Here is a 20,000-nt window from a genome sequence, read left to right as displayed (position 1 = left end):
ACCCAATCGCAAATGTCAACGAAAAACAGGAGCAGCTCGTTGGGATTCAGGATGACGAAAGGCACCATTACGCTTCGCAAAAGCTAAAGGAACCATGGAGTTGTTCACTCTCGACAAAGGTTCACAGGGAAATGTCGAACAGTGCTCATCCCCAGGACGAGCCAAGATGCAGCCCCATCCTCTTCTCCCCCACAACGAAATCATCTGGATTTGAAGGATTCGTTAAGACCATAAAATGTCGTGGCCCTTAGCGATGAAATTACGAAGTAATTAAAATTAATGGCTCCTGTTAACTACTCTGACACTCCCAAAGCTCTCTCTCTCTCTCTCTCTCTCTCTCTCTCTCTCTCTCTCTCTCTCTCTCTCTCTCTCTCTCTCTCTCTCTCTCTCTCTCTCTTAATATGGACGCAGGAGTATTTTTTACATTCTCCTTTCCACTGATACAAGTTATATTATTTAATATTTATTTCCTACTATATTGCTAACAAATGAATTATAATTTAAAAGTTTTTGAAACATAGAAACAGTTATGACGACCTGAAGAGAAATGTGAGATTCAAACCAAATTTCGGATAGAGGGCAAAAGAGGGCTAGGAACCATTGCATTAAACAAACTTTGTTTGGCAACCATTATGGAAATGCGTGATGACCATGAAAGGAAAAGAAGCCGAATAAATTCAAACAAGAAAAACTATTAACTATAAATGTTTCTGAAGAATTTTCATGTCAACTATAAAGACAATAACTCAAGGATAAAAAGCGAGACTGAAATGTTAAATAACAAACAAATTCGTGCCACCAACATAATCGTGCCAATGATTGCGGCAGTGCCATTTTTATTTTCGTGTGAATATGTGGACATTTGATGAGATGTAGGGGCATTCGTATAAAGAAATGGGTTCCGTTTATTTTAATCATGGTGTATGGATATAATTTCGCTATTTCTACTCAGGGGAGAAAACCGAACCCATGTAAAACTTATGTTGAGGCCTGCGTCTTGTCTGATTAATTCTTTCCTTTTTTTTAAGCATTTCCTTAATCACCTTGAACCGTAATGGAAGTCGGCTCTTCGACTTTATATTTATTGCTAATTTCAGTTTACCACTGGTTCCATAAGTGTTCTCAGTTGTTCTGAGATATGGATAATCTAAAACTTATATTTAGTTTTCCCACAAGTTAATGATCAATATTCCGTTATTCTTTCGACAGGAATCTTAAATTCAGTTTAAGCGAATAGATTTGTTTTATATTTGATATTGTTCCGGTGTTTTTAATTAATTGATTGATTGATTTACTTATTTTACAAATGATGTATCCGAAAGCTGCCCAACGTGGCTTAACACATTGAAGCATGAATCTCCTTTTCTCCTGGTATTTACTCTCTCCCCTCCATCAACATCATCATCATCAAAGTATAATATTGTAGGCCTTCCTATTGGCCCTCGCCCTGTCCATCAAGCAGGCTCATTTTATTTCTCAATAATATCTAAATTTCTTGAACAACCAACACGGGATAACTATGCTTCTCATTGTTTCTGGAGTTTTTATACATTTTCACATCCGGCTGGGAGCCATTAATTCCACCGTTTTCTTCTTATACACTTATACAACTCGATTATCATACATTTTTATCGTTTCTTCTACTACATTCACGCAACATCTAAATTACAAAAATGCAAAGAATGTAAGTTTTATTTTCTATTTTTTTTTTACGAACATTCATGAACGCACATTTAAAGCGGCCCTACACTGCCCCCAACCCCCAAAATTAATCAGTTTCCAATATCGAACTGTAAGAAGTATATATATATATATATATATATATATATTATATATATATATATATATATATATATATATATATATATATATTTTCTGGGAACAGAGTTTGATTCAGTGACATTTCCGAGAAATCAATGAAGAGGAGACGTCTAGAACATGTCTGTGAATTACTCTACATTTATCGGAACTGATGTTTTGCTGTTATATGTAACAGATGGCATAGGATACAAAATTATTTAGAGGTACTAAGACTGGGATATAGGCTAACGCAGACTTTCTCCTTCTAGGCTAAAATGTTAAAGGATACCAAAGTCGTTACTTTTGTAAGTGGATACCAGAGTCCGTTACTTTTGTAAGTTAATAAGTAGAAAAATAAAAGCAAACAATATTTGAGCACTAAGGGAACCCCTGGTCGTGCCTCAGACGGCCATCGTGGAAACCGCCAGCAAAAACACGTGCATTCCCCCATTAGAGGTAATGACGACCCACATTCGGGAGGACTAAATTAAAGGCTGGTAAATATCAAAACTGGTCGATGCGTAGGCGGCCAGTTCCCTGGACTCTCTAATTAAGGAATTCACTGTTTCCCTATTTTTATCCCAACCCACAGCGGCCACAAGCTTAAGACTAATAAGCTTCAAAGATAAGAAATGCAAGACGGGAATACTCTGCTCCCTGTTAGTCAGAGGAGTTCAGTTCACTAACATTTCAGTTTCGTCAGATATTAAAACATTTCCACTTCTCCGTCAGAATAACCAGCGCTGTGGAACGTCGGTTCATTCCCATAAATCAAAGAGAACATCGGAGTATGACAATCCTCTGCATAATGAGAATCTGCAAATATGCCTGATTTGCATAATTTGTCCGGTGGCTTGTTTCCATTTGTCTAAAATTCAAACGCTAGAAAAATGGTGGATGCAGTATTCGGTCAATGACTGACAGGAAAAAATTGAAGAAGCTGATATTTACTAAATGACTGACACGAAAAAATTTAAGAAGCTGATATTAACTATACAAAATATCTAGTAGCTAAAATATGAAGAAATACAGTGAAATGGCTTTAAAGAGCTCTGATGTGAAATTGCAATATATCAGTGTGATAAACTACACCAATAACTTGATCTCCGCTCTTTTATCCATAGCGTTTCCATATGAACAGATGCTAAATTAACGATCTCTCCTTTTACTAAACCTTGAAGGCGGCACCAACGAACGAAGCCCTAATATATGTTTTCTACTGCAAACGCCAATGAGAAGGGAAGGAATCTATGGCCTTTTTCTGGAACAGGCCTGCAGGAAACAAAGATATAAAGGAAAAAGAAGGATGAAGGTGAGGCTTAACTACATAAGGAGCAACGGACCTGCCTCTTGGCGAAAGAAAGGTAATCCTATTATGTCTAGAAATGGCCAGTCTCGTATGGGAGGCCTGGTCTGTGTCTACGCCTTCTCTTAATAACTTAGCATTTCCGAATTAATTTTTATACTGTCACATACTTGACAACAATGACTACATTAGACCCTTGAGATTCATAACATTTCCAATATCTAGTCGCTGCCAGTACCACGCTGAAAGGGGTACAAACTTAAAATATCCTACAATCAAGTAAAGGGGTATAAACTTAAAATATCCTAGATTCAAGTAAAGGGGTATAAACTTAAAATATCCTAGAATCAAGTAAAGGGTGTAAACTTAAAATATCTTAGAATCAAGTAAAGGGATGTAAACTTAAAATATCCTAGAATCAAGTAAAGGGGTAGACTTAAACTATCCTAAAATCAAGAAAAGGGGTATAAACTTAAAATATCCTTGACTCAAGTAAAGGGGTTATAAAACTTAAAATTAATCCCTTGGGGAATCAAGTAAAGGGGCTATAAACTAAAAATATCCTGAAAATCAAGTAAACCAGGGGTAATACACTTAAAATATCCTAAAATCAAGAAAAGGGGTATAAACTTAAAATATCCCAGAATCAAGTAAAGGGGTATAAACTTAAAATATCCTAGAATCAAGTAAAGGGGTATACACTTAAAATATCCTAAAATCAAGAAAAGGGGTATAAACTTAAAATATCTCTAAAGAATCAGTAAAGGAAAGGGCATACTTAAAATATCCTAAAATCAAGTAAAGGGGTAGAAACTTAAAATATCCCAGAATCAAGTAAAGGGGCATAAACTTAAAATATCCTAGAATCAAGTGACGCTTGTGTTGGCAGAGTGCTTGTTCAGTAGCATATCGGTTTAATTCATGACTTTCTATTTATTTGGCATAACTGCGAGTTCTTTCCAAGCTTCCCGATGGACCTACCGTACATCAAATTCCTCTACCAGAGAGACCGCTTTCCCGAGTTGTCATTTATAGGAAACTTTCTCAGTGCTTTCAATATTCCTTAACCTCATCTAAGCTCGCCTTATTTTTCATTACTGTTAGGTAGTGATGTATGAAGAATGCATCGCACACTAGATCCAATCCCAAGAGAACAGGTATATTAACCTGGCCTTGTGCTGTCACTCTTATTGACTTTTGCTTATGGATGATTACGCACTATACTCGGTTTTTTTTCATCTGTCCACCCGCCTGTGGTGCTCGCGCATGGTAACACTGCGTCCCGGGGCTTAAATATTTACGTTATGTGTAAGTTTTAGGTAAATAAAAGGATATCTGGGTGTACATTTGCAACTAAAAAGTGTTTTAATCGAATATTAACGGTGTAATTCGCATACAATAAATCATTAAAATACTCTTCAGTTCCAAATGTACACCAGATATCCTTTTATTTACCTAAAACTTACACATAACGTAACTATTTAACGCCTGGGACGCAGTGTTACCATGCGCGAGCACCACAGGCGGGTGGACAGATGGAAAAAACGACTATAGTTTAGCCCGTCCTATGTAGAGATCATTACTATAATAACCTAAATTACCGAGAGTATCACCTAAGTGACCTCATCAAATTAACTAACTCGTCTAGCAATAAAAATAAAAATCCTAAATTCCTTTGCGCTGTGAAATTCATATTTTCAACTATAAGCATTTTTCCCTCCGAGAGGATGTTTCAAATAGGTGCCACAACGTGTTTATAAACAATCATACCCGCCTCTTGCGCCACTAGATGGATAGTCACTGGTCTTAAGAGAACGTGGCATGATGCCTAACTTCACTTATCAAACTGCATATAATATGTTCGCAGTGGTTACCAACCTACCAACCTCTATTGACTACGCAATGAACTGATAACCTGACAGTTAGGTAACTGTGGGGGGTCCTACCCATCGTGGAGAAGGCACGGCGTCCCTGCTCTCGTCTAAGGAGATTCGCTGAGAACTGGAAGTTGACACCCTATATTCAATTTCTCCAAAGGGAAATAATTCGTTATTTACACAAATAATAAAAAAAAATGTGTGTGGGCCCTTGTTCGTTTGTGTATTCTTTTGCTTTTAGAAGTTTGTTAAATAATTGGTATATCTGAAGAATGTCACCCTAAAATACCTAGAACTTTATGACAGTTATATTTATATCAAAAAGTAAAGGATTCTCAGGACACTGGTTTTTCAGGACTCACTATTTTCTCGTCAAGCCGCAAGTGTTGAATAAACAGGCCTCTTCGTTTAACCAACACAAAGTTTTATATAAAAAAAACACACACCGAAAAGTTGCTTTTATTAAGATACTTTTTATTCAACAGCTGCCATGTGAGACAGAGACAGCATGTCGAAAATAAAATCTTCGAAGATTCCATTCACCACCAATACTACTTTATATATATATATATATATATATACATATATATATATATATATATATATATATATATATATATATATATATATATACATATATATATATATATATATATTTATATACATATATATACATATATATATATATATATATATATATATATATATATATATATATATACTATATATATATATATATATATATATATATATATATATATATATATATATATATATAGATATAGAGAGAGAGAGAGAGATATTTAGAGATATTTACAACGCATCGAATCCCTAAACAATTACTTCCACCCACACCCTTGCCTCCAGGATATTATGTGTAGGTCTTTCCAAACTCCTTTATCTTCTGTATCCTTTATTCAATGTTTTCTGCCTTCCTCTTCTCCTTCCTCTCAACTCTTCCAAATTAATAATTTTTCATAAAATTATCCTCTTCCATTGTGTTCACATGTCCAAACCACCTTAAAACACTGATCAATCCCTTCGCTCCCACAATATTGTTTTGCGGATAGTAAGTCATACGTATACCGAAATGAGGTATGATAAGCTCGTAGAGTTTATCTGGTTCCTGAGTCTATGGGCACAACCAACCTCGTTTCAGGGAAGCCCTTCCAGCACCCAGCGGCCCCATCCCCGTGCCCTTTGGTCCTAGTGATGTCTTACCCCCACAGTCTGATTTATAGATAGTAAGTCATAATGTATACCAACTTTGGTTGAAATTGCTCTGTGCGTGTAAAAGTTATACTGGAACATTCACACATACACACGTACATTTACATATATATATATAATATATATATATATAGATATATATATATATAATATATAATATATAGTATATATATAATATATAATACATATAATATATATATTTATATTATTATATATGTATGTATATATTATATATATATATATTTGTATAGTCAATTAGACGGCGCTCTTCATATCTGCTGTGGCTAAAAGCTTTTAAACAAAACTTTACTGGGACACTTGATCGATATTTTGATTTTATCATAGTTAATCCTAAATTCAGTGGCAACGGATTAGCTTTAATACTATCTTGGAGAAATATTACTTTGTAAATTTCAGATTAATAATGAAATTTCGATTTGTGTAAAAAAAACTTTTGACGGGAGAATAACGCACTGGGTACTTGAAACGCCCTACATTGGTTTATTGACAAAAATGCGTCTGTTTGGATGGATGTTGATGTGCGTTACTGACTTTTTTATGTGGTTACAGCGAGCTATATAAACTTAAATTTATTATTAATACACAGACATACATACATATACACATATATATATTTGTGCCGTTATAACCATAATATTAGAAATGAGAGATGCTAATGGTCAATATTATTATCTTAAATGCAAATTCACTTGTGTGTGTGTGTGTGTGTGTGTGTATGTGTGTGTGTGTGTGTGTGTGTGTGTGTGTGGTTTTGCAATTTGCATCTCTCATTTTTGATTGACATTGAAAAATTAAATGATTATTTGGTTATGACGGCACAAACAGATGTTGGATGGGACTAGTAAAATATATATATATATATATATATATATATATATATATATATATATATATATATATATATATATATAGATAGATAGAATAGATAGATAGATAGATAGATAGATATATCTACATATCTAATATATACGTATATATATATCTATCTTATATATATATATATATATGCGTGTTGGGAATACTTAAGTGTTTATTATGACAGTAGCGAAGTCTTTTAGAATATGCATATGAGAGAAAGACTGCTCTGAAGTGAAAAAGTGCTACATGTCTCCATGACTGTTTGCTGTCCATATGGACAGAGTGACGCAAGGTGGCAGAGAAAAGACAGCAGAAGTGGGTACAAAGCTGTGGGATGCGAAAATAGGCTGAGTATGGAGTGTGGAAACATTGGTGTTTGTAGATAAAACAATACTGTTTGCAGGTAGTGAAGAGAAACTGCAGAAACCAATGCAAGTGTTTGCCAGAAGAGGAAGCTGAAAATGAATGTGACTAGGAGATGCATATATTAAAAAAAAACAATTTATGATGGTATTGATGAGCTAAATCTCTTTTATGGAAGAGACGTTGAATGCAAATTAAAGTGTGGATCTGTCCATCTTACCTGACCGGCTAATCTCCTCACAGCAGGCATCTCTGTGCGCCTAACACGCAGCAGAAGTCACGCATCTTTTGTACACATATCATTCATATGAACATTATGTTAAATGTATCATTACTAACACATGTATTACAATGTCAGCATATCAGCTATATGTACCATAACTTCATTCTTGTCGTATACATCGATTCATGCACATCTTTCCATCCTTCAACAAACACAGTCGATTATACTGTGACCTCTGCTTTGTTCGCCTCGTGCCAGGCACTACATTTCCGCTCGCAAAAGCTATTGACCCATCTGTTTGTTGTCTGAATAAATCAGTAAGTATGCAGTTTCTTACTCACGGTTTCACTATAAAAGGGAAATGGTTGAAGCTCAATATGAATTGCTTGCTTAGATTTGAGCCTCAAAAATTAACAGAATGAGAACCAAGGACACACATACACAAAAATGGTAAAATAGTTGATGCAAATGAACGGCAGGATCACTGTGTTTTGAGAAGGTCTAGCCATGTTAAAATACAGAGATGATAGACTGACTAGAAAAGTGTGTAAATCAGACGTGTTAAGATTCGTGGAGAACAAACTTCAAGTGTTGGATATACCGAGTGGAAAAAAGTACTGCGAAGAAAGAACAGTAATATTCATGAAGCATGAAAATGAGCGCATGAAACGTAATAAATGGCCCAGTGGGTGAGAAGATGGGGTTCGCCGCGTTTTTAAGTTTTTTGCTTTGGTGTAGGAAACAGCTGATGTTGGGGAGGTTCTCCCTTTAGGGGCTCTTCCACAATTCAGCAGCAAATGTGGCAGTGAACTTTCACCTTTTTTATTTTTCTGGAGGTAACTACCATCACAGGAAACAGCTTACCATACATACACATTATATGAGTATGTATATATATATATATATATATATATATATATATATATATATATATATATTAATACATACACATACACACACACACACATATATAAGAGAACTATTCAGATCTGAGATAAGAGACCATAACAGAACAAAAATTACTCATAATTACACTCCATGACAGAAACCTTTTAATCACGCCTTGATAAGTACATTAAACAAGGACTATGAAGGACCATTATTATTCATATCACGGGTTAACAGATGAACAACATAAATATGCTGTGATAACGTTATACACTACACTGTGCACACGAATATGAGCGCGCATGAGACTACTTACATATCCCGGAGCGTCGCGCGGTATCTGGTGAAGGAGTCATTCCTGAGGGTCTCCAAGCCAGCATTCATCACGGTTCTGCAAGAGAAGCATATTGTTAGGTTCATCTGATGCTAGAGTCGAGGAAATAGGATCTGGCGTAACAGTAGTCACACCAGGTCGTGCGCAACAAAGCTGCAGCTCTTATTTCTGGAACGAAGTTCCAGACATCTGGAAAAGGCATATTTACGACTTTATTATACCAACTGGTCATATGGATTCTCTCCCTTTTTCTTTCTTCGTTTGGTCAAACCGAATTACTGTCGTCATTATGCAGTAAAAATGCGACATCTTGAAGTGCTCAAAAACAGAAATTTTGGAGGAAAATCAAAGTGAGGAGAGAAACGTGTCATATCAACTAGTCAAGTAAAATTCAAAGCGAATTTGAAAGCATCGTGTTCTTTTCTTGAATTAAAACAATTCACATAATCTGTGAATTGTTTTAATTCACTGTCTACTATTGGACTAAATAGCAATTCTTTATTTTCTTCTCTTTATTGGGCTCTCTGTCATCAAACTTATCCGAGTTATTCAAGGTTAAAGTTCCAAAGGATAGGATGCGCAACACGAGTGTAACTTCGGACTGCCTACGGAGTGGTACTATCAAAGATGACAACAGAGTCATAACAATGAAGAAAGTACACGCGCCATTCTGTAGCGCCAAGGAGTGGCGTCGATGTGTGGCGGGGATCAGCGACAGCTCGCCACTCTCTTGCCACAGACGCTCGTGTGCATGACATAGCTTATAAATAATGGAAACCTATGGGAAGCTACATCCCCGCCACACACACTCTCCTAGCCTAGAAGTGAAATACTAAATGGTCACAGCACGAAAGACTTATGCATTCAAATGCTTTCATTACACCATTGATTAAGTGATAAAATATCCTATAAAAAATAAATGTAAAATCGTACACTTTGTTAACATTTGTGTATACTAGTGTTCCCATACGGTAATATAAAGGGTCGAGACAGCGTGTTCAGATCCTAGAGACGTTTCGTACCATTCCGAAGATCAGACCAGGGTAATTTTGGGCTAGCCCAAGGTTGGACGAAGAAAAATCTGAATGGGGAGTTTGTTTATCACTGTTAGGCTCCGGCTGTTACACAGAAAACAAGGCGTGATCCGACCTCCTGCTTACTCGAGTCGCATGCTAAAATCTACTCTCAAACAGCCCGTTGTTTCACCAACGAAAATTAAAATCAATATTATATTTTATTAGAAATACTTGTTTCGTACTGTTTAGCTTCCACACTGCTTATTTCTTTACATTTTCATTCGAACAGATAAGCCATAAATATCCTGTCCTAAAATTCCTGTATCTTTAACTCAACGCGAAACACCTTTTTCAGACCTTTTTAGTCTTTTCCATAGAGCTTTCCTATCCCCCACCCCAACAACAACATAGTAGTTTGTAGTAAGCGAAAATCTACAAAAGAAAACTACTCATTCTTCATCATACACAGGTTATCATTATTATTATTTGTTAATCTCCAAAAACAATACAAGGAAGCACGAAGGAATCTGAGGAATCTAGATTAGAATTCAAGCCGTAGACACCGGGTGGTTTTGTTTTTATTCACTGTGAAGTGTGACTTTCCTTTCACAGTGTGCAGGAAAAATTGATTAGTCCCGCGTTTTGTTACTTCTGCAGAATTTTTATCTCGGCATATGGCAAGTAAGCCTATACGAATGTATTGAATTATTTTGGGGGGGCTGGGTCGATAATCTTTATCAACAACCTTTCGTCTAGCGAGATTCATGGACGAAAAGCAGAAAATGGAGTAGTCGAGTACAAAATGTGAAAAAGAAAACAAAATTATTTGCGAATTTAGCAGAAAACGAAATAAACATAAGATTACGGACGTGTCCACAATGATTCAACTTTGCCCAAAGGCAACTATTTAATACTAGTCATGGAGTGTATGAAAGCAACTACACACAAACGAAACTGTTAGATTGTTTTGTAGGCGTCGAAGAATGGACAAAAGATAAAAGAACAATATGAAGCCCATCAGTCAAGCCCAGCCTTTCTCCTTCCCTTTTCCCTTTCCTCCGCTTTCTCCGGGGCTGGGCCAAAAAAAAAGGAAAAAAATTGTATAAAAAAATTTGGGGGGGCAACACGATTCGGCGAGAAGAGAATTTTGAGAGCAGAGTCCAGAGGTGACCGAAATACAAAAGGAGGAGGAGGAGGAGGAGGAGAGGAGGAGGAAGTTCTGCCGCGCCAGGAAAGACAGCTGGTGTGGCAGTCGAGTTACTCAAGCAAATCGATCCTCAAGCACGCTGACGTCCAGCGGAATGAACCCTGGGCTTTGATTTGGGCGTGGTGTTCCGGCCGCTGCAGGAGGGTCTGTCAAGAGACGAGGGCAACCCCTCCACTTGGACGAGGGGCTCATTGTGCATTTAAAACCGTGCTGTTGTCGAGCAAGAGTTATATTTTGGGTGGAATGCTCGTTGAGTTTTTCGAAGGTTACCATGAAAAGCTTCAGAACAAAATTGGTTTTAAAAATAACAAAGCTTATTGAGTTTTTCGAAGGTTACCATGAAAAGCTCCAGAACAAAATTGGTTTTGAAAATACTACAGAGCAAAATTGGTCTTGAAAATACCAATTACGGTTTAGGCACTCTGTTAAGGGTCAAGTTTCCATCGACAAAGGGAAGTGATGTATTTTACACTGAATAAGATGCTGCTTATAAGCACGAGCAACATTTAGGCTAGTCAGATGAAAGTCTGTCAGCCTTGCTAATAATTACGTCTTACATTATTCGAAAAGTCTTAAATTTCCATTTTATACTTTGCCAGGGCAAAAATACTTTAGGACAACAGTCATGTTTCTATAAAAAAAAAAAAATTCAGGATTACAACCTAAAATTCTTAAACTAATCGATTAACAATCATTTTTGAAGAGTAGTGCAATGCCCTTTTTGTGGATAATCTAACATTTCTTACCAGACTGGATAAAAGCAAGCCAGTTTTCGTTAATACTTTCCAGCTTTAATTAAAGATCGGATAAAAGTTAGGTTATGACCGCAGACAAGTTAAGAAATGTCTACATCTACACTTCGGGTTCGATTCCCCGCTCTGCCAACGTGAAATCAGAGGAATTTATTTCTGGTGATAGAAATTCATTTCTCGACGTGGTTCGGATCCCGCAATAAGCTGTAGGTCCCGTTGCTAAGTAACTCATTGGTTCCTAGCCACGTAAAAATATCTAATCCTTCGGGCCAGCCCTATGAGAGCTATTAATCAGCTCAGTGGTCTGGTTAAACTAAGATATACTTTATTAACTTCTACATCTACACATGAAATGAACAAGTGCATATCCTAGGGTGACTTTCCAAAAGGTAACTGGGCGGTATCTTTGAATTTAAGGTCGGCCTATTTACATACGAGTATGGCAATATATGAACAGCAGGAACCAACCTCCAGTCACTATACAGCTAATTTTTTCAATCCGTAAGCCTTCCCATGGACTCTGTACCACGACCTTTCACATTTTCAAGGCGATTTCCTTAGTTGTATGGACAATGAAAAGCAATTTCCTTTTATTTTTGAGTTGCAAAATCGGATTACTGGTAAATATGCACTTAATTCCTTTAATTGTATTCATTTTTAATCCCCCCTTCTCCTTTACCCATTTTTGTTTCTCACTCGCGGCCATTTTATTCTGTGAAAGTTTATGGTTTGGGATGAAATGAAGAAAATTTTCTTTAATGCCCAAATTGCTTTGTCCAAGCCTAAGGAATAAGGAGAACTGCTTAATTGCTGATCAACTTGTATAACTTTACTCGCAAGGTTTTCTAACCAGCAGGTGTGCATGAGGAAGCTCAGGCTTTCTTACGAAGTAAGAATAACATATTTACAAAGGTTAATTTGTGAATTATTAACTGAGAAATGCACATTGGATATAACATCGAAAATGCTGCAGTTGAGGAGCCCGTGTTATTTCGAGACGCGCAAGGTTAGCATCTCATAGGAAAGGCACACTTCTTCAGACATTAATATTGATCTGCTGAATAAGCCAGGTGCTTGGCCTCGAAATAGGTCAGATTATTTCTGGGGGATTCCATAAGTAGTCTAGCGCGGTGATGAGGCTCCGATGTGGATCGATTCGCTCATAGGATGTCGAAAAATCTCATTTTGCGCAAGATTTATTTTCCAAATTGAAGAAAATGGGCAGAATTGGATCCAAGTCTCGCTCGCCAGCATATACGGAAATCTGGTTAAATGGCTCACTCTGCATAGCCTTTATTCTGAACTAGTGCCGAGTCCTCGTTTCTTTTCTGCACGAACTGACTGTCAATCAAGTTACTGCGAATAATCATTTCGTTCCGTCTGGGAGCGTCTAAGCAGCTGAATGCGAAACATGAAAAGAAGCCATTAGTAAAACATCAATTCAATTTCCTGCAAATTTTTCTTTGAACTTAATTTCCACAGATTCTCGGACATTTAGCCCCATCATTTTGTAATTGGGATACTGGTCGACTACAGGAAACCAATGCATAAAGCTCGTATTTCAGAAAATTAATACAATAATCTGTAAAATGGAGGAAATTACTCCCGGGTATTTGTTATTTCCTTGTCATCTTCTAGTATCAAACACAAGAGGTTTCAAGACTTTTCAAGATTTTGTTTCAATAACCAAGCCACTTACCTCCCTTCTCAATTACATTTTTCAATCTACTTAGTAGGGTAGAAAGTTAATAAAAGATGTTTCCCTACTTAGCTTCTTTCCCCATAAGGTTTTCACTCTACTCATTAAACAAACATGATAGACTGTGAGTAGTTCCTCACTTGTAATTATGTTCCCCAATCGCTTCGAGTATTTGAAGATGTTGCCCGAAGGATAGGTTACTGCTAGAGAACTGTGTGTATACATGAATGAAAATATTTAAATACACACACACACACGCATATATATAAATTCATATATATAGTATAAGCGTATATTTATATGCATAAACATACATATACATATATTTATATGTGTATGTGTGTGTAATTGTAATAGCCACCATGCCCTCTTAACATCTCGAATTCTTCAAACTTGTTGGATACGGTCGTCACTTCAAAGCCTTAGATCCAAATGCTCTTAAGAAATACGAAGTAATTCTTACATAAGCAACTTGGCCTCGTCCCGATTACTCGGGACGTGAGTTCGATGCCCGCTCCCGGACACCAAAATCACTTCATGTTTCTTGAATTGGGATGTAAGGCTTTGTAGTGACAACCGTATCCAAAGAGAGTGAAGAATTCGTGAAGTTAACAGGGCACTGTGGCAATTACAATGACTTACGTATCCTGGTAGAAAGTGACCAGTAGATTCAATATATGTATGTATGCATGTGTATATGCATATTTGAACTATATATACTTATATATATATATGTATATGTATTAACACATATGTATACAATTATATATATCCATATATATATATTATAGTCACTTTTACTTTACAAATCGCAATGGTCTAACTGTTTTTAATCTTTTGCCCTACTCAATGATGAAACCTACGTCGTTGGCATACTAATGTCTGAGCTTTTGAGTTATCAAATGAATTCACAGCAATAGTTTGTTTGTCAACATTAAACAATTGTCCAAGGAAGGTATATAAGAATATATGAAAATATAAGAAATTTACACTTAAACAGGTTTAATCTTCAATAAAAACTATCTTCTTCAACTAACTAACTAACTACTACTATATATATATATATATATATATATATATATTATATATATATATATATATATATATATATATATATATATTGTAACGAAGTGCCAAGTTACTACACTTTCCAATCATTAAATATTACCTCACCACAGCCAGACACCTGAACCTTCATCACAGGTAAAATACGACTGAATACTCTAAAGGTAACAGTGATCCCTTAAACAACTTACCAGTATTGCAGAAAATCAGACGAATTTCATTAAAACAGGTGTGAGGTAATCTTATATGTAATTACATTAATTAAAGGGCATCACTCCATCAACAACTTTATAAGTCTAAGTATTTCCCCGATTTTAAAAGTTTAAGTACTTCCCTGGTTCTAAGTCACTTCAAGTTAATTGAAAGAAAACAGCTCAATTACCACTCTATGTTTCTACCTAAACAAAATTAAATATACTGGTGAAAAAGAAAGCACTTATAAAAATTTTAATTACATAAATTTATTATCAAACTCAAAACTTATCAGTGAAATTCACAATTTCAGGGAAATTTACTGTTACTTGAAAACAACACAAAGTTTAATTAATTCTTGAATTAATTATAAGTAAAATTAAATCATTATTATCACAAAAATCAAGAAAATTAATTAATGCAATGAAAATATAAGTGTTAGGCAATTACTAAAATTTGGATATTAATTCACAAGTGCTAAACAACACTAAAACTTGAATAGAATTCTAAATAAATGCAAATTAATTCACAAGTGTTAAATCAAATTAAATATGCAATGATTAATTAATGAAAACAATTAAGTTAACCAAATTGTGAATGTAAATGAAAACACAAAAAAACTGGAAAATACCATAATTGCAAAAAGGAAGCATTAATCAAAGAATAAAAAAACACACTTCAATAAGAAAAATGGACAAATACAGAAAAAATCACTTAAGTAAGATAAAAATTTGCAATGTGTAAAAAATGAAATAGTTTCACCAAACCTTTAAAGTTATTAAAGTTACAACTTTAAAATTGTAACACATTACCATGGTACCAATTGTTTCTGCTGCTGCTAGTTCCAAAATTTCACCCAAAACAATTCACAATATTTCAAAAAAGAAAAGGAGCCATTACACACTTCCACAAGAAGCACTAAGTAATACTAAATAACACTAAGAAATACGAAATCTAAAATTTACGAGTGACCATTCAGTAAGTATAAAATATTTACGTTAATGTGAAATCAAAAATGGCGCGGGAGAGTGAGAGGGGGAGATGATCTCTTTACGTCACAGGTTCAGAGTTCAGGAAGACAAGACTCTCTCTCTCAAAAGGCAAAATGATCAGTGGACCTCGCCCTAATATGGTGGGGAGAGCAATTTGGGACGAGAGACAGCTAAAATCGTAAAAATTCTCTTTCAAAACAATAAGTAGAAAGAAAGTGAGATTACAATCATAATTAACATTTATTTTTACATGATTTAAGACAATAAAAGACTTTTAAATAAAAGATATGATTACAGAATCTTCTCGAATGATAGTTTCGTCATTCCTTGAGTGACGTCACAAGCTTTCTATTTCAAAATTTAAGTTACTTACAAGTCAACAAAACTCTTTTGACAAATCGAGAGATATAAGAGTTAATTTACTAGTAATATTAGATCGTTTTTAATACAAAAACATCTCTAACTACTTATATGTAATGAAAGGCATCAGACATATGTGAAACGTTTTATGCTTGCGAAAGAGGGTGCGATCCTTCCACGTGATTTCTCGACAAAGACAAGTGTGAAACAAGACACGACCATAGCATGTTTACAACAACAAAAAATTGGAACCATGCGGTTCCAAGTGGTGACAGCTATTTTCCTGCTTCGAACAGACAATGCTATTTCTTTTTCTTCTCACAATCTACGTTAAATTATGTTATGCGATATCTGAGCATACATTATTAGAACATACTAACTCTAAGCTCATTAAGGAATCTGAAAATATTCCAAACAATTTTACAACACTTTATATAGTTAAAGAGAGGATAATGCGCATTACGAAAGTAACAGCATATTAATAGATATATCATTATATATATATATTATATAGTTATATATATATTAATATATATATATATATATAATATATTATATATGTATAATATATATATATGTTATATAATATATATATCGATAATCATATATATATATATATATATTAAACAATTCCATCATATTTGTATATATATATATGTGTGTGTGTGTGTGTGTATTTATTTATTTATTTAGTCTTCTGTCTCCAGCTTTGCCCATATGTATATTGGGTCGATGTTTCCCATAAGATTCCTCTACCTTCCTCTTTGCAGTGCCTCGTGACTTCTTAGACATTTTTCCCGCTTGTCATTTGATACTTTATTCTTCCATCCGAAATCTGGACGTCTTCTTTTTCTCCTTCCCTCCAGCTCCTTGCTCTTAACCCTTTTCATGCACGCGGTCTTCTCTTCTTCATGTATTATGTTAAAATATGAGTGAGTAAAGATATATGCAAATTTTCTGCGCATAATATTTCAAGAAGACAGTTTTTATTGAAGATTAAAGATTTAAGCGTTAATATCTTATACATTCATATAGGCCTATATAACTTCCCTGGATAATTGTTAAAATTTGACAGAAAAACTAAACTCCAACAATTGCGTTGAATTCATTTAAGCTGAGAGCTCAGATAGTACTATGCAAACTACATGGTATTCATAAATGATTACTAAGGCAATTTTTTTTAAGTTAAACCATTACGATTTGCAAACGGGGTGTAAGTCATCTAAAAATTACCAGTAATGATATAACCCAGTTGGAAAAAAAGTGCATCTTCAAGAAAAAATAATTCGTCAAAAATACCACACTTATCACGACGATCAACGAGAACCGCAGCATGCATTCAGATATACCGAACGGCCTTCAAAGAGGGGAAAAATGCTAAAAAGAGAATAATTGCAGGAGGGGTTACTCCCTGACAAACCTAAGGAAGGGTGGCACTCACGATCTCCTGCCACCCTAACTTGATGTCAGTCTTAATCATGAGAAGCAGCACGGTTCCTCGCAGGGAAAGGGAACAGATGGCCAGCACCGTATAGATTTACTGCTTGGGCGGAGAGGAATTTTGCATATCCCAGAACTGCCTGTGTAAGTCAAACCAGAATCAGCGTGGCTTATTCCTACAAGTCACTGAAAATCAACACCTCCACCAGCGATCTGCTATTCAACACCACTACTAGAGCGCCATATTCCTACATTTCATTAAAATTCGACACCATAGTCCTACAATTTCACTGAAAATGAACACCAACGCCAGTCCCATATTTCGAACTTCATTAAAAACCAGCACCGCTACCAGTATACCACATGCCTGAATTTTAATAAAATTCCACACCACCTGCAGCGTCTCATTTACCCACACTTCTCAAAACATACACCACCTCCGGCGTTCCATTTTTTACCAGGCCACGAAAAATCAATACAACCTCAGGGTGCCATATTGAAGCACTTCAATAAAATTAACACCGCCACCAGTATATCATTTTTCTATGCTTCATTGAAAATCAACACCACCACCTGTGTACCATATTCCTACACTTCACTAAACATCAACACCACTACCAATGTACCATTTTCCTACACTTTCTGAAAATCTACACAAACACTAGCGTTCTATATTCTGACACTTCATTTCAAAATGAATACCACCATCAACATTAAAAATTCCTTCAGTTCTAAAAATCAACAATTATATCGTGTATATTTCAACACTTCATTAAATATCAACACCAGCAGTGTGCTATATTCTTCCGCTTTTGAAAAGCAACACACTAACTCCCGCAGGTCATATTTCAACAGGGCAATGAAACTCAAAGCCATTACTAACGTGTTATATCTTTAAACGTCACTGAAAACCAGCCCCACTACCATCGCGCTATATTCCTACGCATCTGGAAATCAACACCAGTTTCTGCGTGCAACGTTCCAACTTTTCCTTTTAATTCAAGACCACCACCAGACTACCTACATCTAAAAATCAGCACTGCCTCCACTGCGTCATATTGCTATGCAGTTAAAGACCAACATCACCGCCAGCGCCTCATATTCCAGAACCATATTAAACAAGTAAAATATACTTTTTGAACAACGTAAAATGCTGTATGAAACTCAGCCACGACCCATGAAACTTTCAGCCACGGACCTGCTGTGGCCTGTGTTGTTGACACCTATAGGGGTGCCAGACGCATGATCATGGCTAAATTTAACCTTAAAATAAAATCAACACTACTGAGGGTAGAGGGCTGTGACTTGGTACGTTTGATGATTGGAAGGTGGATGATCAACATACCAATTGGCAGCCCTCTAGCCTCAATAGCTTTTAAGATCTGAGGGCGAACAGGAAAAGTACGGACGGACAGACAAATAGCCATCTCAATAGTTTTCTTTTAGAAAAAACTAAAATGATCAACACCAGTGTGTCCTATTTCCACAATTAATTTAAAGACAACATTACTATAAGTGTGCCATATTCCAACACTTCAGTGAAAATCAACACTACCACCAGTGCGTCAATTTGAAAACTACTAAAAACCAACTTTCATCGCTCCAATTACCAGTTACGGTTATAATGCAATTTAAATATTATTATTCGAGTATTCAATAATGAAAATAATCCTCCTGAGCTGTTGGACGTATTATCTTGTCTACATTAGTCAAGGAAGAACATTCAATAGAATGAACTGAAAGTGTTAGTTCATTAAACTTAAACAGCTTCAATTTTCAATATGTACAAATATTATTACATATACATACATACATACATACACTCACAGTATATATATATATATATATATATATATATATATATATATATATATATATAATCTTTTACCACCGAAGTAACAACGTAGTATAAAATGAATCTAGGGTGTATGACCACGAGGAAACGTGAAACTTATCTTTTCCCGTTACTCAAATGCCTTTTCATGCAAACATCATACAAAGAAAGAAAAGGGACAAAGGGAAGACTCAGTCTTACAAACAAAAGGTCTCAGCTCTCTCGACCCCATTCCGTATTCCGAGATGATCTACACGAGTAAATAAAGCATCTCGGTAATCCTTATTACTGTACTTTCCCTGTCTTTGATCTTTCGAGTTACCCAAGTTTATCCTAGACAGGTGTTCCCAATGCCTGAAGGCCTACTCAAAGTAGATGACCCTTGTAGCGTATTACAATGGTTACAAACCCCTTTGATATTGCTATTTGTAAAACCAATTCTTCCTTGTAAGCTTTTCTTGTATTTAGTTTATATTAGAATACATCAGAGTACAGGCTAATAGATCTTGCACTCTGGTTACTTCAAATTATGGTCATACACTC

At 35.5% G+C, this 20,000-nt stretch overlaps 1 protein-coding gene across 1 annotated transcript in view; it reads right to left on the bottom strand.

Annotated features, from left to right (window-relative positions):
* The window catches only part of LOC135219400 (uncharacterized), a 269,936-nt gene that overhangs the window by 130,234 nt on the left and 119,702 nt on the right, over positions 1-20,000 (bottom strand). Inside the window, exon 4 of the mRNA XM_064256148.1 lies at positions 8,883-8,957. Coding sequence (XP_064112218.1) covers positions 8,883-8,957 — 75 coding nt within the window. The remainder of the gene's footprint in view (positions 1-8,882; positions 8,958-20,000) is intronic.

This window comes from Macrobrachium nipponense, chromosome 1 (assembly GCF_015104395.2).
Source record: "Macrobrachium nipponense isolate FS-2020 chromosome 1, ASM1510439v2, whole genome shotgun sequence".
Classification (NCBI taxonomy): Eukaryota; Metazoa; Arthropoda; class Malacostraca; order Decapoda; family Palaemonidae; genus Macrobrachium; species Macrobrachium nipponense.
The sequence above is the reverse complement of the archived record's forward strand: the minus strand, read 5'-3'. Positions and strand labels throughout refer to the sequence as shown.